This window comes from Hyaena hyaena, unplaced genomic scaffold (genome assembly GCF_003009895.1).
Source record: "Hyaena hyaena isolate Hyena2069 unplaced genomic scaffold, ASM300989v1 scaffold_7, whole genome shotgun sequence".
Lineage (NCBI taxonomy): Eukaryota > Metazoa > Chordata > Mammalia > Carnivora > Hyaenidae > Hyaena > Hyaena hyaena.
The window spans coordinates 6685639-6712026 of NW_024080639.1; the positions used below are offsets into that span (position 1 = coordinate 6685639).

The 26388-nt window shown below is 37.1% G+C and overlaps 1 protein-coding gene across 1 annotated transcript in view; it reads right to left on the reverse strand.

The window, feature by feature from the left end:
- The window catches only part of LONP2 (lon peptidase 2, peroxisomal), a 103912-nt gene that overhangs the window by 47425 nt on the left and 30099 nt on the right, over window positions 1-26388 (reverse strand). Inside the window, exons 7-8 of the mRNA XM_039242144.1 lie at window positions 22268-22526; window positions 13437-13578 (exon numbers count right to left, since the gene is read on the reverse strand). Of these exons, the coding sequence (XP_039098075.1) occupies window positions 13437-13578; window positions 22268-22526 (401 nt within the window). The remainder of the gene's footprint in view (window positions 1-13436; window positions 13579-22267; window positions 22527-26388) is intronic.

A 26388-nucleotide genomic window follows, 5' to 3' on the forward strand; every position in this document is an offset into this window, starting at 1 on the left:
GGAAGCTGAAAGACGGGAGGGAAGACATGTTTGGACGAAGGCTTCATTCATGGAAAGAGTCTTTCCTTCCAGGCATTAAAGGAGGGGTGAGTTTCAGCAGGCTGGCGTGGGGGGATGTGGAGTCCGGTCAGGAGAAGCAAGGCTGTGAGCTAAGACACACCGAGGAGAGCCTGTTTCAGGGCAGGTGCGGCGGGGGTGTCTGTAAAAGGTCTTGGGAAGGGAAAAGGATAGGGGTTGAATGTGTCTCGAAAGAGAGTGATTTCATTGGGGTGGAGAGTCTTGAAGGTCTCCCCTCAAAGGAGAAATGGGAATGGCCCGTAAGGAAGATTTCTCTGCGAACGCTGTGTATCTTCTGAGTAATTTCGTGCTTTGGGTTTTATGCCAGTTGCAGTGTGGGGCTTGGCATCTGAGCCTACGGTCTGCATGTCCAGAAGAGAGTGGGTCGGCTTCCCTTTGTTCAGTGCACGACCCTCACGTGGGCACTGCTCTTTGAGCCTCAGAGGGCCCCTGACAGCACTCTGTTCCTGTGGCTGGTGTCGGCGTCGAGAGCCAGGTTTCCCAGCCCACAGTGCCGCCCTCCTCCCGACAGTCAGCACACCTCAGTCCTCCCCTGCGCCCCTCACTCGCCTGCCTGCGGCCCTAGCTTCGCGACACAGGGCCCTTCCTAATGAGGCGTCTTCCTGCTCTCTCGCCTGAGCTCACGGCCCCCTACCTCAGCCTCCCCAGTTGGTCACCCTGTCCCTTCCCCGTGCTCATTGTCAGGTGCGATCAGCCCTTCCATCTTAGAAGAAACCTGCCCGGATTCTATCTCGCCCTTCACTCCCACCCCTGCCCTTGTGTTCCTTCACAGCCAAGATTCTGAAGAGACTTACCCACACCTCCCCCTCCTTTCCCCACGTCCCGTTAATGCCTCAGCCCGCTCTGACTCGGTTTCCAGCCCCGGTGATACCCGTGCTCTGGCTGGAATCCACTGGACCTGCCTTGCTGCTCCCTGTCTTGACCCTACGTTCGTCATGCATCCGGGTGCTTCCCGAGACCCTCTGTGTTGGCCTGCGAGATGCACCGGCCCTGGTTTGTCTCTTGCCCCGCCCCATCCCTCAAGGGCAGACCTGTTTAAAATGGTTTGCCGCACCTGTTTCAGTCTGTGACTCCCTCTCTCTCTGACCCTCCCCTGCTCATGCTGTCTCTCTCTCTCTCTCTCTCTCTCCTAGAAATAAATAAAAAAACATTAAAAAAAAAAAAACAAAAACAAACAAACAAAAAAAAACACCCAGAGCCTTTGACAAAGAGTGGAAGAACTTTGGGTTTAAGCACTTAAGGATATCTCTGTCCCAAATCATGTCCCACTAAAGAAACTGAGCAACTTCAGTGGCCACAGACAATAAAGAATACAGACTGTACAGAAAGAGATCAGGAACATCACTAAACAAATAGCAATAATAAAAAACTCCTTGGTGTGTGTGTGTGTATGTCTTATTATATTATTTAAATATAATTGAAACACTTTATATGTTCAGTTTCAACAGAGAAATTATGAGACACATAAAGAAACACAAAAGTATGGCTTAAAGAAAAAAAAGAAACCAGTGAATAAAACTGTCCCTGAAGAAGACCAAATGCTGGACTTCTTAGACAAAGATTATAAATCAGCTATTGTAAATATGTTTAAAAAAAGCTAATGCAACAGCATGGATGAATACTGGATGAAGCCAGCATCACTTTGATTCCCAAGCCAGATAAAGACCCAGCAAAAAAAGAGAACTACAAGCCAATGTCCTTGACGACTACAGATGCAAAAATCCTCAGCAAGATACTTGCAAATTGAATCCAACAGTACATAAATAGAATTATCCACCATGATCAAGTGGGATTCATTCCTGAGTTATAGGGCTGGGTCAATATTCGCAGATCAATCAATGTGATATATCACATCAACAAAAGAAAAGATAAAAACCATATGATCCTGTTAATAGATGCAGAAAAAGCATTTGACAAAATACAGCATCTCTTCTTAATAAAGACCCTCAAGAAAGTCGAGATAGAAGGAACTTACTTAAACATCATAAAAGCCATTTATGAGAAGCCCTCAGCTAACATCATCCTCAACAGGGAAAAACTGAGAGCTTTCCCCCTGAGATCAGGAACACGACAGGGATGTCCACTCTCACCACTGTTGTTTAACATAGTGCTGAAGTCCTAGCACCAGCCATCAGACAACAAAAGGAAATAAAAGGCATCAAAATTGGGAAAAGAAGTCAAACTCTCACTTTGCGCAGACGACATGATACTCTACATAGAAAACCCAACAGACTCCACCAGAAGCCTACTAGAACTGATCCATGAATTCAGCCAAGTTGCAGGGTACAAAATCAACGCACAGAAATCGGTTGCATTTTTATACACCAACAATGAAGCAACAGAAAGAGAAATCAAGAAACTGATCCCATTCACAATTGCACAAAAAACCATAAAATACTTAGGAATAAGCCTAACCAAGGATATAAGAGATCTGTATGATGAAAACTATAGAAAACTTATGAAGGAAATTGAAGAAGACACAAAGAAATGGAAAAATATTCCATGCTCATGGAAGAATATAGTTAACATGTCTTTACTACCCAAAACAATCTACACATTCTATGCAATCCAAATCAAAATTGTACCAGCATTCTTCTCAAAACTAGAACAAACTATCCTAAAATTTGTATGGAACCACAAAAGACACCAAATAGCCAAAATAATATTGAAGAATAAAACCAAAATTGGAGGCATCACCATTCCAGACTTCAGTCTCTGCTACAAAGCTGTCATCATCAAGACAGTATGATATTGGCACAAAAACAGACACACAGACTAATGGAATAGAATGGAGAACTCAGAACTGGACCCACAAATGTATGGCCAACTAATCTTTGACAAAGTGGGAAAGAGTACACAGTGGAAATAAACTTCTTTAGCAGATGGTGCTGGGAGAACTGGACAGCAACATGTAGAAGAATGAAACTAGATCATTTTCTCACACCATACACAACAATAAACTCAAAATGGATAAAGGACCTGAATGTGAGACAGGAAACCATTAAAACCCTAGAGGAGAAAGCAGGAAACAACGTCCTTGACCTCAACCGCAGCAATTTCTTACCTGACACCTCCCCAAAGGCAAGGGAATCAAGAGCAAAAATGAACTATTGGGACCTCACCAAGATTAAAAGCTTCTGCACCGCAAAGGAAACAATCAATAAAACTAATGGGCAACTGACAGAATGGGAAAAGATAGTTGCAAATGACATATCAGATAAAGGGTTAGTATCCAAAATCTATAAGGAACTCACCAAACTCCACACTCGAAAAACAATCCAGTGAAGAAATGGGCAGAAGACATGAACAGACACTTCTCCAAAGAGGACATCCAGATGGCCAACAGACACATGAAACGATGCTCAGCATCCCTCCTCATCAGGGAAATACAAATCAAAACCACACTGAGATACCACTTCACACTGGTCAGCATGGCTAAAATGAACAAATCAGAAGACTAGATGCTGGTGAGGATGTGGAGAAATGGGCACCCTCCTACACTGCTGGTGGGAATGTAAACTCATGTGGCCCCTCTGGAAAACAGCGTGGAGGTTCCTCAAAAAATTAACAATAGAACTCCCCTATGACCCAGCAATAGCACTGCTAGGAATTTACCCAAGGGATACAGGAGTGCTGATGCATAGGGGCGCATGTACCCCAATGTTCACAGCAGCACTCTCAACAATAGCCAAAACATGGAAAGAGCCTAAGTGTCCATCAACTGATGAATGGATCAAGAAGATGTGGTTTATCTATACAACAGAATACTACATGGCAATGAGAAAGAATAAATGTGTAGCAACGTGGATGGAACTTGAGGGTGTTAGACTGAGTGAAATAAGTCAGGCAGAGAAGGACAGATACCGTATGTTTGCACATAAAGGAGGATTAGAAGGAACTTAATGGAGGACTGTGGGTGAGAAAAAGGGGAAAAATAGTGGGGGAGAGGGAGGGAGGCAAATCATGCGAGATTGTTGAATGCTCAGAACAAACTGAGGGCAGATCGGGTAGGGTGGAGGGGAAGGGGGGTGATGGGCATGGAGGAAGGCACTTTTGGGGATGAGCACTGGGTGTTATATGGAAACCAACTTGACAATAAACTATTTAAGAAAAAAATATTCTCATGACTCTGGCTTAGGCAATGCCTTCATATAACACCAATACCAGAAACAACAAAAGAAAAATATAGATAATTTAGACATCAAAATTAAAAATTTTGTGCTTCTATAAACACCATCAAAAAAGTGAAAAGAAAGCCACCAAAACTGGTGAAAATATTTGCAGACCTTATACCAGAGAAGTTTGTATGCAGAATATATAAAGAAGTTAACAAAAAAGACCCTGGTCAAAAATGGGCAAAGGATTTGAATAGATATTTCTATAAAAAAGATCTACAAATGGCCAATAAACACATGAAAAGATGTTCAGCTTTATTAGTCATTAGGGAAATAATAAAAATCACAATACTATGGCTTCACACCTACTAAAACAAACGGATGGCTAAAATAAAAATGACCAATAATAACAAGTGTTGATGTAGATGCACAGAAATTCAAACTCTCACACACATTGAAATACTAAAGTGGTACAGTCACTTTGAAAAATAGTTTGTAAGTTTCTCAGAGTGTTAAATATATCATTTTTATATGATCCAGCAACTCCACTCCTAGATATATATATATATATATACCCAAGAGAAGTGAAAACCTATTGTACACACAAACTTGTACATAAACAATTACAGCAGCACTGAATATGTAAAATGTACCACATTAATGCAAGATGTTAAGAAAGGGAAAGCTGGGGGAGGGAGGGTAAGAGGTTATATGGGACTCTTGGTACTTTCCACTGAATTGTGCTATAAACCTAAAGCTGCTATTTAAAAAAAAGAAAGAAAATAAGTGGGGAATGCTATTAAAGAAAAGAAATAATATAAAAGTTGAAAATGGTTTCTGATAAAGATAATGTAAAAAAATGAAATCATTTAACATAACCAGGTAGTGAGATAAGGATGTGGTGGATTACTGTGTATTATTTCATTTTGATATAATAAGAGGGAGGAACAATATATCCTATCTCATGTATGATAACAGATTAGAGAAATTGAGATGTGTGATTCTTTTTAACTTAAAAGTATCACACACGGTATTTAAAAAAACAGAATAAATGCCTTCTGAACTAACGAAGTGTCCATATAGTTAATGACATAATTCAAAGGAAGTAAATAGGACTCCTTAAAAAGGGCACATAAAACAACTAAACAACGAGATGATAAAAGGCTCCAAACCTGAGTCAGATAATAATTCAAAAAAGCCTACTGAATATCAGAAACTTCCAGATGGTATCAAAAGGTAATCTAAAACTTGATTATATGAAATACTAATAAAACATAATAGTACAAGGCTAAGAGTTAAAAGACAGAAAAAGCTATGCCTGATGTATATTAACGAAAAAGGAAGGAAGAACTATATAAGTATTATTAACCTAAGTAGAAACTGAGGTTAGGAACCAATGAATGGAACAAATGGCTGTGCCTAGATAGCAGAAAATATCCATAATGATGATTTAAACAAATGAATATTCTTAAAAAGTAATTTTAAAACTCCATTAGAGATTATAAAAAATGAAACTGACAAAAACCATAGTAAGTTTAATGTATATCTTAATGTGCAGAAAAAAGATCTAAACCTAGAGAACAGCAATCTTATAACACATACACACATGTAATTGTTACAACATTGTTGTAACTGCTGTTTAGGTGCATGGGTATACATATGTTACAAACTGCTGTTTAGGTGCATGGGTATACATATGTGCAAACACATATACACACTTATACTTATGTACACTTCATCATAGATATACATATATATATACTTCAATAGTTAGTATGTTACAAATAAACTGTCTTTCCTAAAATCTGCAGAATATTTATGAAAATAGATCCTCAATAAACTCTAAAATTTGAAAACACTAAGTTGCATACTTGGGTAATATATTAAAAATCATAATTACAATAAAAACATAAATATTTAGAAATGTGAAAGTGAAAGTCAACATTTTAACCACAGGCTGCTTACAACAGTAGGTTTTACAATACAGAGAGCCTGACTCTAGCAGAAATAAGGGATCTTTCTCTGAAAATACTAACTTTGCAAAGAAATAAGATCTATAGGTCCTGAAAATTTGAAGAACCTATTCCCAACCTCTCACTGTGTGGTGAAGCCCACAAGGTGTCACCTTGCATGTGAGCACAAGACTTTTAATAATCTTGATGTTATACATTATGTATATAAAAGGACAACCAAGAATCATCAAAGATTGGAGGAAAGCCCTCACATAAAACACAGGGACCAAACAACAACAACAACAAAACAGAAAGAAATGGACTAGAATAAATGAATATAGGATATGATGTCAATACACAAAATATAAATTGTACTTTTTCTTTATATTAGCAATGATCAGAAATTGAAATAAAAAACAAGAATTATGAAATAATTTGGGATTAATATGATAAAGAACAAGATGCATGTGCTGAAAGTGCTAAAACGCTGCTGAAAAGTAAGGAAGACCTAAAAAAATGAAGAGATATGCAATGTTCATGGATAAGAAGGCACAGTATTTTTAAGATGACAATTCTCTCCAAATGAAGTACAGGTTGAAATGAAATGTCAATTAAAATCCTAGTACAATATGAGCAGACTGTTTTGAGAGAGAGGGAGACACAGAATCCAAAACAGGCTCCAGGCTCTGAGCTGTCAGCACAGAGCCTGACATGGGGCTCCAACCCACGAACCGTGAGATCATTACCTAAGCCGAAGTTGGACGCTTAACTGACTGAGCCACGCAGGTGCCTCAAATTTTCACATTTAAAGATCTGTCAGTTCTATCTACTGCTGATGCCCTCTAGTGAATTTTTAGTTTTAGAAGTAGAACTTCTATGTCTAATAGCTTGATTATATTTATGGTTTTCATTATTTATATGTATATCAAAATTAAACTGTACATTAAAAATTTTTTTGTTTATTCATTGTTGAGACAGAGAGAAACAAAGCATGAGTAGGGGAGGAGCAAAGAGAGAGGGAGACACAGAATCTGAAGCAGGCTCCAGGCTCTGAGCTGTCAGCACAGAGCCCAACGCGGGGCTCGAACCCACAAACTGTGAGATCATGACCTGAGGTGAAGTCAGATGCTTAACTCACTCAGCCACCCAGGCGCCCCTAAACTGTACATTTTAAATATACCCACTTTACTGTATGTAATTATACCTCATTGACACTAAAAAATTAAGTAAATAAAATATATTTAAAATAATAATTTTTAAATAGGGTCAGCTGCTTTGGTTTAATCAGGGGCAAACAGCTTATATCTCACTATGAATGCCTATTTCTACTTTTGACTTAAAACTGACCAAAGTTGATCAAAGATTTTTAGAACATTCAAATTTTATTTATTTCTTTTTGGCAAAAGAGGATCATTAATATAAAAGAGGTTTCTCTAAATTTGTAAATACTGCTCACTCTTCATATAAAAAGTAAGAATATATCATCAATTAAATACTGGTAAAATGTTTCCCCAAATGAACAGGATATTTTGAAAAGTGCTTGCTCCTGAAAACCTGGTATAAAAGACTAAAACCAACTCATTTTTATTTCTTAATTTATTAGTCAAAATACTAGTTCTCAACTTAACAATTTACTGTCTGTACTTCTCTTAGGTGTTTTTTCTTTTTTTTCCTTTTCTTAGTTTACTATTGAATCCAGTAGTGGGTCCTTGCCAAGACACACAGCCAGGATTTGGGCCACAGGGCTGTCTAACGATCCCCTCATAGAGCATCCCTGAAGATGGCCAAGAGAAGAAAAGAAAGTCTTGGTGATTATCAAGTCACAAATTCATTAACACTAATTCCCTCAACCCACTCCAAAATTAATTTTCAGGTAAACTTAACTGCACAATCTAACTTTACTACCACCAAACTCTAATAACAGGAGTGTTAAATAGGGTAGAAATGAGAAACAGTCATTTTGGTTGTGAATATAGCTAAGGGCTGGAGGGCTGTGGATAGTCTGGTGGTGCCTGTACATGTGTATGTGCTGGGGGAGAGTGGGTGGGTAACAAGAAAAAGAAGACAAAAAATGGGAGCTGGGTGTAAGAAGAAAAATGCTCACAAAGACATTAAGACATTTTTGTGTAACCTGCAAGTATGTCTTGGGCACTGGTGATAGGATTTGCCAGCACTGGAAAGTAATTTCCCTAATGTAGCTTAGTTTGATCATTAAATGGCAGTATCCCCTTTATTTATTTATTTTTTTAATGTTATTTATTTCTGAGAGCGTGAGAGAGACAAAGTGAGCAGGGAAGGGTCAGAGAGAGAGGGAGACACAGAATTGCAAGAGGCTCCAGGCTCTGAGCTGGCTGTGAGCACAGAGCCCGACGCGGGGCTCACAAACTGTGAGATCATGACCTGAGCCGAAGTCGGAAGCCTAACTGACTGAGCCACCCAGGTGCCCCGGCAGTATCCCCTTTAATCAGAGATAGGAGAGAGGAAATGAAAGCAGAAAATGTGTCTTCACCCACACCTCTCTCATAACATTAGTATTTAAGGCATTTTTTACTCTGCTAGGTCTTAGAATTTATATTGTAAATATGGCATGTGAAGAGAGAAGAAATTAAGGTAATATCCAGAATCTCAAAATTTTCATTAATAAAAGGATGGAGCTGGATTACATGGTTCCCAAGTCCTTCTCCTTTGAAATTCTTTGACAATAGTTGTAGAGCTTAGATTAGAAGACCCTAGGTCTGCTTATCCAAGTAGTAAATATACAAAACTCAATCTAATTACTAAATGGATCTAATTCTAATTAAGAACTTCAGTTAAAAAAGAAAGTTTACTATGTCTAGATTACGGACTTTTCTGCTTTGGAGATACCACATATATATATTCAGAACTGTAAATACTGTTTATATAGAAAATTGGTAAAGTATCCACGCATTTTGTTAGTCCATTCACATTAAAGTGTATTTCAGAAATGCACTTGGGGTGCTTGAGTGGCTTAGGTGGCTGGTCGTCCAACTTCGGCTCAAGTCATGATCTCACAGTTTGTGGGTTTGAGCCCCATACCGGACTCTGTGCTGACAGCTCAGAGCCTGAAGCCTGCTTCAGATTGTGTCTCTTTCTCTCTCTGCCCGTCCCCCTGTCTGCCCTTCACGCTCTGTCTCAAAAATGAATAAACATTAAAAAAAAAAAAGAAATGCACTTATATTTCATAATAAAGTCTGGATCTTGCATCAATTATAAATACGATTATATCTACCTGCTAAGAATTCTATAATCTTCTTTTGAGTCTAGTAATTATATAAAAGGATGATCCTTGTTTCTGACATTTTAATACTATTCAACAACAGACTCATCCAAATTCTATGGTCTACCAACATTTGCTTATCAGTTAGCTAAATTTGTTTTTTTATTTTTCCAATAAATTTTTAAGAGGCTATCTAAATTTTGAGTAAATGTTCCTTTATTGACAATAGTAACTGGAAATAGGCATCTCCTCCATGAATAAATATGAAGGTGAGAAGAATCTATAGACAGAACAAGTATATTCTTTATTTGGAGTAACCACTCCATACCTATTGTTACATTTTTTATATCTAATTTATACTGTCATAATATAACTTAGCTATAAAATAATCTCATGAGTATATATTTTATAAATAATATCCAGAAATCATTTCATTAAAGAGTAGGCTATGTGGAAAGACAAAAACCATACTCATGGATATTCCAGATTCTCAGTAATATTATACTTTAAATACAACGTGTTTCTTTTTTTCATTTAGGTGAGTCTAAAGGCGATGGAAACAGAAAGTCGTTTTCAAAATGGACACAGATGAAATTGGGGGGATATTATGTGTAGAGTACTTCACAACTTCCACATACATACATCTCATTTAATTGTTTCAACAACCTGAGCTATAAGAGGTTTCTATCAAGGACTGTGGCAGGTGGGAGGGAGAAGAACATCAGGTACCAAGATACTTATTTCTTCTGTATATGTATCTTGTGTCACTCTATAGAACCCCAGTCTCAGGGTGCCTGAGTGGCTCAGTCAGTTAAAAGCCTGACTCTTGATATCAGCTCAGGTCATGATCTCACGGTCATGTGATATCGAGTCCCCTGTTGGGCTCCACGCTGAGCATGGAACCTGCTTGGGATTTTCGCTCTCCCTTTCTCTGCCCCTCCTCTGTTCGCATTCAATCTCTGTCAAAATAAATAAAACAACAACAAAAAGAACCTCAGTCTGTAAGGAACTGATGTTACTCTAAACTACAGTGTAAGTATGTGATCCCAGGTATCATTGACTTTGAGGTATCATTTGAGGCATTAATACTTTTAATTGGAATATTAATAAATCAATTGCCAAAAAAGTGAATACCAACTTCTATATCAGACAAGGGAATGTCACTATGCCAGCTATTTGTTATCAAAGGTCATCTCAATCCAACAAATGTTAATAAATCTAATTACAAAGCACTAGGTGAAGACCTAAAATACACTGTGTAATAAACAGACGGGGATTAATCATCTCCTACTATTTGTGAAGCTGTCTTTGGTGGATTTGTTTTAGGACTCCCACAAACAGTATGTTGAGAAAGCCAAGTATCAGGGAATCACTCTCAAATTCTTTTCAACAGGGTAACTGTAACTGTCTAATGAGAGAGTCTGCCAGATTACCTGATAAATGTAGCAATATAAATTAAACTGAAAAGTCTATAAAGTAATCCTCTAAGAAGCCACTAAAACCTTCAATAATGTTCACTATTTTATTGTTTGTAGTACTGATGAGTAAACCAGTCACTGAGTCACAACTGTTTTATAATAAAAATAGGCAAACCAAACCAAGTGAAACTCTTTATCTCCAAGTTCTGTGGCTTTTAAGTATAGCAACTGTACTTTTTATTGTCCAAACAGGACCCACGTCTGAGACCAAAAGACAGTGCAATTGAAAATTAGGCATAAAATGGGATTATCCCAGGCAAACCAGAATGTATGGTCTCCCTGCTTACAAGACACATGTCCCAAGGTCATCTTGTTCTAAGAGATTACAAAAACAAACACAAGAAAGAAACAGGAAGCCAGAGGGAATTCAAAGCAAGGAAATAAATATGAAACCCAAACTTTCACAAAGCAAGTTTTCCCTCAATTTATAAATCAGTTTGAATATTAATGTTTTACTTAAACCAGGGTAAGGGTTGGGGGACCAAAGGTAGTAAACTAAAGAGGACTGGTTAAATTACATTTATAAAGCAGTCAGGTCCCAGATCCCTTCCCGCATCCCAGGAAAACCTGGAAGTTTATTATCTTATGAAATAAAACAGTTCCCTGCCCAGATGACCCTGGGTACAGCTGAGCGGAGTATGTAATCTACTGAAAACAGCAGTTGAGGTGAAAACATACATCCAGGATGCTGAATGCAGTGACAGTCACCACTCACACCTTTCTCCCCACTGCTTATTTCCCAGGAAACTGGCAGCAGAGCCTTAATTCTAAAGGCAAGAGAATTAAGGAGCCTTCTTTGAGAAATCTGACCACAAGTTACTGACATAAGACGTTCTTCAACCAAATGGCCCAGCTGACCCTATTGTGAAACTCTGTCAATAAACCCTCCTCAGATTCCAATCAGCATTTGTGTTCCTCACTATTAAATATGAACAAACAAAAATTACCAGACATCTAATGGAAGATTCTAATATGAAAGACAGAGACCAGGAGAAAACATAACGAATAGATAAAAGCAGCTTAAAGAAAAGGAAAAAGGAAAAAAATCTAGTAGTATATTTCTCACAGAGATAAGAGGACATACTACATCCATGCAATAAGAGCAAGATACTATAAAAAGAACAAGCAGAGAAGTTAAGAAAAAGATCTTTGAAATAATAAACTCATAGAAGGATTACTAGTTAAAGCTAAGGAAGTCTTCATAAAAAGTATAGCAAAAAACAAACAAGATGAGTAATAGAAAAGAAGATCTTATATCCAATTAATAGGAGGAGTTCCCCCCAAAAATGAAGGAAAAAAAATCATCAAAAGAATTCAAGAAAATTTTACAGAAATAAAGAACAGGATTTTCCAATTCAAAGAATCTTCAAAGCATCAGCAAAAATGGAGAAAGAGACTAATGCCAAGGAATCAGATTACTGTAAAATTTCAGAAAAATGGGATAAAGAGTAGATCTTAAAAGTTTTCAGAGTAAAACAAGTCACAAAAGACAGGACCAGAAGGCTTTGGTCTTATTAACAGCAACACAGGAAACTGGAAAACAATGGAGAAATGTCTTCAAAATACCGCAGGAATATTATGTCTAACTAGAATGCAAACTACCAATCAAGCATGAGGGAAATATAAAGATATTTTCAGATATACAAAGTCGAAAAACTTTTCCCACCCATGCAAGCTTTCTCAGGAAGTTTCTGGGAGATTAACACCAAGAAAGTGAGAGAATAAAACAAGAAAGTGGAAGGCATGGAATACAGGAAAACAGGAAATCCAACACGGCGGGAAGTGAAGGGAAATCCGAACAAGACAGCTAGGTACCAGATGTGGACAACAACTAGTTCAGGCCGGAGGCGTGAAGAAGATAAAACGGACATAACACTTGGACAGTGTCTCCAAGTCCTGAAAGGAGACTTACACAACTGCTGAAAATAAACAGAGGAAACAAGACAATTATTAACCTACAAAGAATTTTTTTAATGTACAGCACAACAGAAAGTAGGGCAGAAGAAAAGTGACCAGTTTACCATTTATCACATGGCTCAGCTGTGAAAAGCACTTACATACTTGTAATAATGTACGTATCTGACAGTGACATAACAAAATCAGGATACAATTTAGATTGGGAGACTGGGAGTATAAAAATGATATAGGAGGGGCAGAGAGGAGAAAGCAGGAAAAATCCTCATCTCCTACAGAGGGTAATCAACAGATGATGCCAGAAACTGTATATGGTCTATCAACTAAAAGTTAAAGAAGTCAAAGCGTAGAAGTGGAAATGGGGGATCCCAGAGAGAAGACAACTTGCTTGCTGTGTTTTGTAATAATCTTAGAGAATTACTGATCAGTAAACAAAAAGCATGTATAAAATTTAAGATATTTGGTAAAAACAAAAAAGAAAAAAGAAATGAGAATTATTTGAAAAAGAAGAAATCTCTAAGACACTTCAATTTAAATAACAGTTTGCTTTCAGATTTTAATCCATATCACACTTTCTCCCATGACTACACCCATATCAATGTCTATGCTGCTGAATACAATTACCTGCGGCGATCACAAACCAGGACGTTCTATATCTTACCTCAAGCAGAGCTGCTGCAGGATCACCTTGTAGACTTTTTCCGAGTTTGTCCACCTCATCTAATAGGAACACTGGATTGTTAACCCCAACAGTCTTCAAGCCATTGATTATACGACCAGGCATACTGCCCACATAGGTGCGCCTATAGAACGCAGACAGCAAGTTAACAAGACGTCAGGAGGCAAGACGGGTATCATTTAGAAATCAAAACTCAGGCCTGGGAAAAAGTCATTTAGTTCTCACAGTAACACAGCAAAGACGTACTAGATATTTAAAAAGTTCTTTGATACAACCAAGAGTTATTAGATTCAATTCTTATTTTCTATTTAATGTTAGCTATAAGTTATCCATAATACTGGAAGAATTGTTGCTCATTTTTGTCATTTAGTGAACCTGAAAAACATTATACTTAAGCATAGGATTCTGATTCTTACTTTTCAGGATTTCAAAACGTCCAAAGGAGCCTCCTTACCCTCCCTCAACACAAGCATTTTTTACACACTGAAATGGTTGTCCCAGGGCTGGTTAAAATATCATCATCATCTTCATGAAGGAAATCAGAAGTGGTTCAAATGACCACTCAAAATATAGACCAAAAAGAAGAAAGAAAAATCCCCAATTATTTTATTTTCAGAGGCAATAGTCTGTAATTATAGTAAGATTTGGGGTCAATAGTATGTCTATCAAAATTCCATTAATTCTGGCCTTTTGAATAAAACTGGGTTCATCCTATACACATTGTTATGCCCAAGTTCAGCCAGATATTTTGCTGTGCACTAATGTATTAGAGGCTCCTTATTATATCTGAACAAGAATCATCTATATAATTGTGACAGATGTAGAGGGTGGCATGAATAAAAACAAATATGTTTGTCCAACTGAAAAAAAGTGCCTTTTTTACAAAGCCCACAAAACTTAATTTTAAGTAGCAATTTACCAATTTTAATTATAACCTTGCTGCCTAGGCCATCTGCAAAGCAGATGCTGTTTGTGAAAAGGCATAAAAGGGTGACTGCCTACAAGAAACTGATCAATGGCAAATGTGATAGCAACAGTTATCTTATGATCTGTAAAAAGCCGATTCACGGAGGACTCAGTTTTACCACATGACTGGTATAAAGCAGGAGAGAATAAATACAGTAACTTTTGAAAAGGCAAGAAAGCCTTAAATACATCGTGGGAATGCCTTACATCAAAAGAGGGTGACTGAGGCCCTGGAACCAAGTATAATAAATACTGTCCTGTTACAATAAGGAGTTAGCACGTTCAAGATTTCAGAATGGGATACAGGAAGGACAAGACTCAAAGTTACTCACAGATTTGCCAGTATTCTGTGAATAAGTAGGGAAGGGAAATTAAAACAAAACAAAACACAAAAACAATCAAAACAAAATGCAAAGCGTCTGAGTCACTTTTGCTGCATCAACTTCTTTCCTTTCCGTACTGTTTTTGACAGGCAGATTTCAAAACCAGGTACTAATGACCTAAAGTCATGGAGAGAAAATAGTATTCTAGGCAGGGGACCTTTCTAAAGAAGCAGAAAAAAAGATATTAAACCATAAACAACTCCTCCTAAACCTTCCATTGCTTCCCAGAGCCTACAGCATAAATCCAAATTCCTTTGGCTGGAATTCAAGGCTCTTCAAAATGCTGTCCCCACCAGCCTCCCTGACTTGCTGCCACTATGTTCTTGCATTATCCACAAGCACAATCCTACTATACCCTTTATGTTTTTTAACTTCTGTTAATATGGTACCTTCCTGCCCTGAATACTCTTCCTACCTATGTATATCCAGAAATTCTAAAAAATTTTTTTCCTGACCATCTCTCACAAAGTGATGTTTCCAATAATGCAACATCTACAGCATTTACTGGCCCTACAATTCATCTGATGTAGTTACAACTTAGTTTCTGGTATCAATATTCAGCCTCCTCTAAAGAGCCAGTGAGCATTCCGATGACAGAGAGTGGGTCTTATCATAGAGTAGATCCTGGATACAGAGCAGTCAGATTGTTTCCTGAATAGAAGCTGTTTTTTCTATTTATTTAATGACATCAGACCAACCATGCCAGGACCCAAACAAAGTATCACCACTGTGAAGGCCATGCAAGTGTTTGAATACTGCTTTGAACAAATAACTTGATCTAAGTTTCAGTTTCCTCATCTGGAAAATGGGTATAATAACTGCCAATCTCACAGATTATATGATTATGAGAGAGCATAAAAGGTAAAGCACACAGCATAGCGCCTGGCATATAGTAAGCCTCCAAAAGATGTTCATTGTTGTTCATGTCATTCAAAGCACCAAGCACATGCAATGCCCTTAGTGTCCTTCAATCGCAGGTGAGGTGACGACATCCCCCAAATATGTAACTCTAGTCTAGAGGTCAAGCTAAGAAGAGAACCATTACGTAGGGCCTATAAGCTGTGGAAAATATCTATAATGTGCTACATCCTTTGCCAGAAGGTATGGGAGCATGCAATTCACTGACTAAAGATACAGGTATACTTTGAATAAACATTTGGAATATGAATCAGATACTGGAAAGTGTAGCAATACACAAAATAAAAATGTGATGGGGATGGAGAGACAGGGAGAGAGAATCCCAAGCAGGCTCCACAACATTAGTGCAGAGCCCAAAGCAGGGCTCAAACTCACCTGAAGTGGGGCTCAAGTTCATGAACCGTGAGATCATGACCTGAGCTGAAGTCGGATGCTTAACTGACTGAACCACCCAGGTGCCCCTATAACCGCTTTTAAAAAACAAATTAGCATACCAAAATATCCTCCTGAAAAACCACATAAGTAGGAAATTAATGAAATTAATACTCTTTCACAAACTATAACTTTTTTGAGGGCAAACTACATACTGTCATATCCTTCCTCATGATACAACATCTAGGAAGCAACATAGCCCAATATAGGGAAGTTTGCAAAGACTATATCTCTTCAATTACTTATTATTCAGCCTAAATACATGATTACGTAAAAGTTTTTCTTAAAATTGAAGTTAATTTTAAAAATACATGAATTCATATTTTTCTTGTAATTGGTACAGGCAGTTCATAGGTTTATAAGGATTACTATATGAAATACACAAAACCAAAAGTGTCTACACGGTTCAAAATTTTAAGTTACAAGATCAACATTTTTCATGTTCCAAAATATAGTCTGGTTTATGCTTCAAAAAACTACAGACAATATCCTCTATTTACAGGAGCTCCATGGTAATCAACTACTTTACTACTCTGTGCCTGGACATCTTCAAATCATAAGCCAAAAGGCTGGTCAGCCTGTCACTGCCACTAACAGTTTCTAAATAACAGGAATAGGGGCGCCTGGAGGGCTCAGCTGGTTAAGCATCCAACTTTGGCTCAGGTCATGATCTCACAGCTTCTGAGTTAGAGCCCCGCATCAGGCTCTGTGAGCCTGCTTTGGATTCTGTGTCTCTATGTCTCTCTGCCCCTCCCCCACTCATGATCTGTCTCTCTCAATAATAAACTACTGATGTGACATTTACAAAGAATTTGTAATATAAAAATCATATGTTGTGATATTAAGTCAAAAGAGTAGGATTACAATTGCTTTTTATATTTTTATTTTTTTTCTTAAATAGTTTATTGTCAAGTTAGTTTCCACTACAATTACTTTTTTAAAAAAGGACAAAAGCTGCCATTGAAAAGTCCGGCAGGAAATAAAATATTAACAGTGATAAATCTTTGTATAGTAAAAAAAAACAAAAAACGAGTTTTTTTCCTTTTAAAAACTATTTCCAAATTTTCTACCAAAGGTGTATATATATATCCCTTCAACTGGGAGTGATAAGCTTTAAAAGAGATCCTAATGATGTCAAAAGGAAAACAGTCTTTAAGGAATTAAAAAGTCTTTAAAATAGCATGTCATAATAAATCAAATTGTTATTCTTCTAGCAGTCATTCCTAAATCGTTTTATGCACTCATTTGTATGGATGCACTCACTTAAAGGACCATAAGACTTCCAAAATATAATTATGTTTTAATCTTATCTGAATTCACAAAGCATTTAGAGAGCACTTACCATGTTTGGCACTGTGCTATACACCATGGAGTGATAAAAAGGAGAATAAGACATGCTAAAAATGCTACTCTAAAGAGCTTATACTTGTTCTATATTTATGTCTTATCTCTACAATAATGTACTGTAAATGCCAGAGGCCTATATTATTTAATTAAAAGAAAACAATATATAGTAAGTGGTCAGTTTAGAGAAGAGTAAGATCATAACTGACTGCACATATACTAATGGAAAAAGCCTTGAATGGGGCCTTAAAATGAAACTAAATTTTAAAGAGGCCAAGAAGAGCTACATGCAAATACAGGTTATAGAGGATGGTGAGCAAACCATGACATGTCTGGCATACTATGCTAAAAGCAGATTGAAAGCTTGCTGCTTTGCTTATTTTCCCCTTATGGAGACTAATAATAAAACAGTTAATGTATTTAAAACATCACCATTTCTGGGGCGCCTGGGTGGTTCAGTTGGTTAAGCATCTGGCTCTAGATTTTGGCTCAGGTCATGATCTCGTGGGCTTGTGAGTTGGAGCCCTGCATTGGGATCGGTGCTGACAGCGTGGAGCCTTTTGGGATTCTCTCTCCTTCTCTTTGCTGCCTCGCCCCCCCCACCCAATAAATAAATAAATAAACTTTAAAAATGTTTTAAAAATTACCATTTCAGGTTACATACAAAAATGTATCAATGTGGAAAGCAAAAGTTTATTTTTGTTCTCATCCTGTATGAGCCAAAGATTCCTTGCAATGATATAATTTTATTATCTGAACAAACAGCTGGCATACTACTTCCAAAGAGGTACTATCAACAATAACTTGAGATGCAGCAATAAGTATATTTCACCAAGAAACAACTTATGAAAAATGATTATAGAAACATTATTTCATACAACTTCATCCTAAAAGAAGTGGTTATATTTAATTTCTATGAACTGATTTAAATTCTTTAAAAATGTAATATTTAAATATAAAAATGTTAAGCTGTAAAAACTTATAGGAACAGAGTTCCCAAAAGTGGACAGAAAAATCCCAATGGAGACAGACCCAAATGAGAAATGTTGAGATGACTGAAAAGCTGCATTAATAAACCTGACTCTTCTTCCTTTAAGCCACTCAAAATTAACAGGATCAAAAACAATGGGTCAATGTAAAATCATATCACTATTTTTCAAGTTTAAGATTTAAATGTAAATGAAGTCTTTCTTCCCCATCTCTCACTTCATTATCATTGAATTCTAAGACACACTTTTGTTTTTAAAATAAATTTCTAACTTACTAGCACCTTCCTTCACATAAACAGGTATTTCTAGCAAAATGACAGAGTTCCAAGCATGGGGAAAAAAGAAAAAGTGAGTGACAAAATCAAGAGCATAAGCAAGGAAGATAATATAAAGCAGCTCTGTTTTTCCTTGGCTATTTTAAGACTGCAGAACAGTGGTGCCTACTCAGAGGCTGAGGAAAAACAAAACTTTGCATGAACTCTAATTGTGAGCATGTGATCAGTACTTAAATGCCAAGACCTGGGTGTTTCCAAAATGCTTCAACTGTCACATGGAACCACTTGTTCCCACGAACTCCACCCCATGGTTGTGCTATTAGCTACTGTTCTTCCTCCTCTCCTATTCACCTCCAATCCATAGGTCTGACATAAGCCCATACTACGCTCTCTATCTCTGCTCACCGTAACAACCCCACTCTCTACCTGCTTCCAAATGGGTTTCCAAATAAATATTTTCTCCAGGCTTTGATAATTTAGGAAGGCAGATGGGTAATAAGGCCCCAGTAGCACAAGAGCAGGTTGCTGCAGTGTTTAATGAAACATCTGGAACAGTGATGGCTAGGGAGTACTCAGTAGCAGCCACAGTAGAATGATTCATAGACTAATCCACATCCCTTTTATTTGGCAATGATCACAGCCTCTGCACATACCATACATTTCTAGAAAGCTTCTATTTATACATATTTTTTAGGCAAATATATATCCTCATTTTACACAAGACTCGTAGTAGGTTCAATGTTTTTAATGATAGCCATACACGTGAAAGTACACTCACTTGAACAAATTGTGTATTTATCAGTATCAGTAAAGACTGAAAAAAGAGTTCTATTTAAAACCAACAATGTTCACACAAAATAGTGAGAAGTGTGACTTTACATACTACCCACTAACACATATCACAGAAATACATTTTCCCACAATTCTGCCACATAAATAGTAATGCCAACAACAGGTTATTTTAAGTACTAATTAAAAATCAGATTGGGGCACCTAGGTGGCTCAGTTAAGTGTCCGACTCTTGATTTTGGCTCAAGTCACAATCTCTTAGTTCGTGGTATTGAGTCCCATGTTGGGCTCAGTGCTAACAGTGTGAAACCAGCTTGGGATTCTCTCCCTCTCTCTCTCTACCCCTCCTCTACTCATGCTCTCCCCTCCTCTCTCAAAAATAAATAAACTTTAAAAAAAATCAGACTGAATTTTATAAAAACTCACTGAAGGTGTTAAATGTAAACTTGTTCTCCTGAGAATTTAAAAGTAAAGAATAGTTAAAGCTACTTTTTATTGAATGCTCACTATATGTGAGGCACTGAACAAGTGCTTTCTAAGCCATACTGAATAAGCAATATCACTGTGGCAAGAAACAGGACAAACTGCCTACTGGTCATGTGCTCATGACATCAATTCCATAAATTCCTCTCTAAATTCCATCAAATGCTTACACAATACTGTGCTACAGATACTGAAAGAAATAAACTAAAAAAACTTTGAATGCATGAATCAAGTCACTTGAGTGGGAAACACTCAAGCTCTCTAGCTAAAATAAAAAAATTCAGGTCCTAGATTCAGTTTCTCCAAGATTGGTACAAGGTGCCAAGTTCTTTACAAAAGCAAACTACAGCCTCTAGTGGCACATGTGAGAATAAGCAAGTCTAGGTGACAAAAATATTGTTTAAAATTGCCAGAATGACCCAGATCAATTCCCTGACCTAATGTGCACCCCTCATTGCTTATTTATTAAAATATTGGAATGATTTTTCTTTAATGCATAAAAATTATAAATTAGAGAAAAAGAATCACTTTTCATGGTAAAGTTTCTAAAAGTGTTTCCCACCCTCTTCTAAGGCCAATGATCCTGTGAATAAGACAAATGGAAAACAAGACATTATAAAAGACATCATATTCTTTTTTCTCCTATAATCCAAATTTAATCCATTTTCACCAAACTGTAAATATGCATTTAAATTACCTGTGGCCACTGGCAGTTGTTCACTGTCTGCACTGGCATGTTTTTCAAAGACTTCATTTATAATTTAGATTGCTTTAAAAACTTTAAGACTGATGGAATGATCCTGAGAAGTTTTATCTTCAGTTTAATTACTTTCTATTGGAAGTTAAGCAAATTCTTTAAAACAATTTTTTTTTTTGGCAGAGGCACCTGGGTGGCTCAGTCAGTTAAGCACCGAGCTGAGGCTCAGGTCATTATCTCTCTGCTCGTGAGTTCGAGCCCCGCATGGGGCTCTGTGCTGACAGCTTAAAGCCTGGACCCTGCTTTGGATTCTGTGTCTCCCTCTCTCTCTCTGCCCGTCCCCCACTTGCACTCTGTCTCTTTCTCAAAAATAAATGAAACGTTAAAAAAGTTAGAAAAAATTTTTTTTTAAAATTGAAATATTGATGTTAGTTTCAGGTATAGAACATTATATTCTTTTATAAGCATTCATGATTTCTACATTTTTAAATATTCTATATTTTAAAATGTTCTTTAATGCATACACTACACTATAGATATGTATGTTTTCTCAAACTTGCAACCGCTAGGAAACCCTTTAACCTTGAAACAGAAGTTCATGCTTTTCCAAAGCATCGTCCAAACTGAGCAACAGAGACCAGAAACAATGAACATAACATGTAAATCTAATAATGTCAGATAAAGAGAGACACAGCTCTCACAGTTTAATGTATTTTTATAGAAAGTGGGTCAAAAATGCAAGGATACATCTTAATAATTATCCTAACCCTTTTCCTCATTACTCATAGGTATACTGAAAACCAGCCTCCTTAAAAGAAAGTTTAAACTGCAAATATAGGGGCCCCTGGGTGGCTCAATCAGTTAAATGTCTGACTTCGGCTCAGGACATGATCTCACGGTTCTGAGTTTGAGCCCCACGTCAGGCTCTGTGCTGACAGCTCAGAGTCTGGAGCCTGCTTCAGATTCTGTCTCTCTATGTCTCTGTCTCTCTCTCTCTCTCTGTTCTTCTCTCACTCATTGTCTGTCTCTGTCTCTCACACTCAAAAATAAATAAAAACATGAAAAAAAAATAAAAAAGAAACTGCAAACATATATTTGTTATCAAAGATTTCTTACCTCTTCCTACCTGCCCCAGCTGTTGTATACTTACTTTTTAAATTCTAAGAGTTAAGGGTCATTATGAAATGCTACTGGGCCAAAGTGAATGTAAAAATACTGTAATATCTAACCATGACTAATTTACAATTGCACTCAAATGAGATTCCAGAAAATCTGAGGCAGAGACTTACTATCCATTGTCATACAAATACCAAGGTTAGTTTGGGTACACTATTATGGTAGAGGCGCTAGGCTAGCTATAAATATCCGACAGATGTACTTTATGTAAATACTGTAAACGTTCTTTTGATTCAAGGTATTACAAATATCCCTTAGAGAAAAAAAAAATATATATATATATATATAATGTCTTGGCTTTTGAGGGGCTCTAGTCAATTAAAACAGAGAACCAGAGATTGAACTGAGAGAAGTATCTTACCTGTGTCCTCGAATGTCGGACTGATCACACACTCCTCCAAGTGCAATCCTGTGGAACTCTCGACCAAGAGTCTTGGCCACTGATCTTCCCACACTTGTCTTACCAACTCCAGGAGGGCCAACAAAGCAAAGAATGGGGCCTTTCAGGTTGTTTTTCAGCTGTCTGACAGCCAGGTATTCCAGCACTCTTTTCTTCAATTTTTCCATAGCATAGTGATCATTATCCAGAAGAACCCGGGCGGCTCGAATGTCCAGATGGTCTGTCATATAACCCAACAGAAGCAAGCACATAGAATTTTTATGTTTATTTTTAAAATATTTATTTATTAATTTTCAGAGAGCAGCATGCACATGCGCTAGTGGGGGAGAAGCAGAGAGAAAGAGAAACCCAAGGAGGCTCCGTGCTATCAGCACAGAACCTGACACAGGGCTCGATCTCATGAACCAGGAGATAATGACTTGAGCCAAAATCAAGAGTCAAACATTTAACCGAATGAGACACCCAGCTGCCCCAGCACATAGAATTTTTAAATGGAAGGACTCCTTTTAAGGCTAGCAAGAGTCAAAACATGTTTTAGAAAATAAACGTGACAAGAACAGAAGTGGATCTTTCTACATGAGTCTGCAAGAGACCCAGACTTGCTTTTGCTTAAGAGAATTTAGTATCAACAGAACTAGTAAGCACTACACAATTAAAAATTCAAGGAATAATACTCATGAAATGAGTATTTTTTCTAGACATGCATTATTTACATGGAGACATTTCTACATATTCCATTTGTGTTAGCATTTGCTCCTTCTTTTTTAAAGTATTTTTTTTCTTATTGCAGAAGTAATGTGTGCTCATTCCAGAAAAACGAATGACACTCATTTAAAAAAAGAAAAGAATACAGTTACCCATAATCTCATGTCCTCAAGAGAGCACCTCTACCTTCACTTTGGTATGTATTCTTGATGGTTGTGTGAGTGTGCATACATGTGCTTTCAGACTGATTTTTCAAAATGAGATTATATGATGCCTTCAAGTTTTGTAAAATGTTTTTTCACTTAATATGGACACCTTTCAGTGTCAAATGTATTTTCTAGAAACATTTTAGTGACTACATAATATTCCATTATCTAATTATCCATACTCATTTAAATAATTCCCTATTGCTGAGCATTTAAGGTTATCTACAAATGTTTATAGTTATAAAGAATGTTTTACTGTGCATCCTTGTAATTAAATCCTCACATATATCCCTATTTTTTTCCTCCAACTAACCTTCTATAGACAGAAGTTCTGGGTCAAAAAAAATATTAAGGGGCAAAGAACTGTCACAGTCTCACCAGGAAGGTATGAATTGGGTTTGTTTCTACATCAAGCTTTCATCAGGTTTCCTGATGTGCTCTACTACTTCAAATACTTAATTAAATCATTAAATACTCATGAACGCTAGCATGAATTCATCAGCTGCATGACACCCAGGGGTAACACATGGTCACATAATCATACTGATAGTGAGAGGAGAGGCTGGGAAAGAGAAAACATACACAAGCCTACTCTTTTGATCTGTTATTTGGGAACTGCTCTGCATTTTTCCTGCAGAGGAAAAAAAAAATAGCCTTAAAAGGTGGTTTGGTTCCCAAGCTAGTCTGAAAAACCTAGCTCGCAGTAATATATATATTTTATATATTACTTTTACTTCAGGCTGAGTAATTTGGAAAGGGAAAAACAAAATTTCTTCCCCCTTTCCTGGCTTCAGATTCCAACTACTGAATACATGAATAAATGACAGATAGGAAGTTTCCCAAATGTTAGGCACTGTTTACCTAGACTCTAAAAACCTACCACAGCAAACACAAAAGAAAACTTCAGACCAATCCCATTTGTATAGCTCTAAGTATTAAAATGCTAATAAATCAGATCTATTAAGAATAATCTACTAAGTCCCAGTGGGATTTATTTTAGTTATGCAAATATGGTTTAATATTAGGTTATCAATATATTTATTACATCACCATGCACAAGAAGAAAAACTTTCCATCAAAATGTCATTTTGTACCTAACAAGGCACTTGTTACAATGCAACATCCACCCCTAATTAGCATTTAGTAGTCTAAGAATATAATTCCATGCAATTTAGAAAAAAATGATAATACTCTGAAAGAAGTTCTTCTAAGAAACATGCCAAATGAAGACAATTTTAAAAAGTTCCTCAAACGTTTAAGAAAAGATCATTTCTAGCCTATATAAATTATTGTTTTGTGTCTTTATATAGGAAACATTTTTTTCTGATTATTCTTTTTAATGGTTCAGAATGCATGCTATTTTGAATAATACATGTAAAATAATACATGTAATAATACATGTAAAAAATCTAAAACTTACCTGAACATATAGTTCTCTATTTACAACTGGAAGACTGAAATAGTATCTATTGCCTCTTTTTCTTTGTTTTTTTTTTTATATTTTTTATACTTTATTTTTGAGAGAGAGAGAGGGTGTGAGCAGGGGAGGGTCAGAGAGAGAGGGAGACACAGAATGTGAAGCAGGCTCCAGGCTCTGAGCTAGCTGTCAGCACAGAGCCCGAAGCGGGGCTCGAATCCACAAACTGCGAGATCATGACCTGAGCCAAAGCCGGACACTCAACCGACTGAGCCACCCAGGCGCCCCTCTATTGCCTCTTTCTTTTTTTTTTTCTTAAATATTTTTATTTATTTCTAGGAGAAAGAGAGACAGCGTGAGCAAGGGAGGGTCAGAGAGAGAGGGAGATACAGATTCTGAAACAGGCTCCAGGCTCTGAGCTGTATTGCCTCTTTCTAGTCAAGATAGGAAAATTAGGAAACTTCTTTCCTCCAAATCTTTCCTTTCTGCTTTTGAGGATCTCTACTTAGGTAAGCTTCTCTTTCAAAGATTATGAAAGACATTTTCAAAGTTTTTTAACCATATTCATAGGAATTATTTAAATCTAATTCTATACAGGAATGGTTTAAGATGTTTTAAACATGCCTTCTTTGATACTACAATTTACGAATCTTCAGTTCTCTGCTGGAATACATGACAAGTATTTCCACGTGGGGAACACGAGTGCTGCGCATCTCTAATGCTGACACACAGCCAGCAGAAACTCTCTTGAGTTTCTGGCATGTGGGTGGCCGCCTTCCCTAGTCGTGAAAATAGTAACAGCATTTTCCCATTTTTATATTTTCTGGTTTCTTTCAGTAAAGAATAGGAGCCAGCACTCTTGTGTTCAAATAAACATTTTACTCCAAAATCTATACAATTATACTGTATAAGCTTGGTAAAAATTCCTGATTATTAATTAAGTTCACTTTTTAAATAAGACAAGTGGAGAGTTAGCCGAAAGCAACTTACTAGGCTACTAATGGCAAATAATCAAATCTGCAATTTTAATATTCTCCGGCCATTATACTATAGCTACTATATGCACCCTTAAAAAATAGGCACTGAGTTAACAGAAGCCTATCAGAACCAAAGTGGACTTCCCCACAGCCCAGCTAGATCCAGACCAACAGCCGACTTCAAATTGATCATGTGGCACAATGGGAGAGTGATTCAACGGGACTCCACGCTTGCCCGCATTCATCTCACTATTGAGTTTCCAAAAAAGATTCTGAATTAAGAATTAAACCGGGGCGCCTGGGTTGCTCAGTCGGTTGAGCGTCCGACTTTGGCTCAGGGCATGATCTCACAGTTTGTGAGTTCGAGCCCCGCGTTGGGCTCTGTGCTGACAGCCCAGAGCCTGGAGCCTGACTCAGATTCTGTGTCTCCCTCTCTCTCTGCCCCTCCCCTGTTCATGTTCTGTGTCTCTCAAAAATAAACATTAAAAATTAAAAAAAAATTAAACCAAGAAATTCAGCTTCAATTTGGTAAAGCACTTTCAACTGGAAAGCAATGTTGTTATGCAAATATGAAATAAGAAATAAATTTAACAGCCATAACAGCTCTATATATAGTAGCCAAAAAACTGGAAATAACCCCAATGTCCACCAACAGGTAAACGCATACAAAAATTCCTAATCTAGGCAGCAACATGGATGGACCTCTAATTATGCTGAAAAAATCATATAAAGCGAGTACATACTATATCATTCCACTTGTATAACATCTTTGAAAAT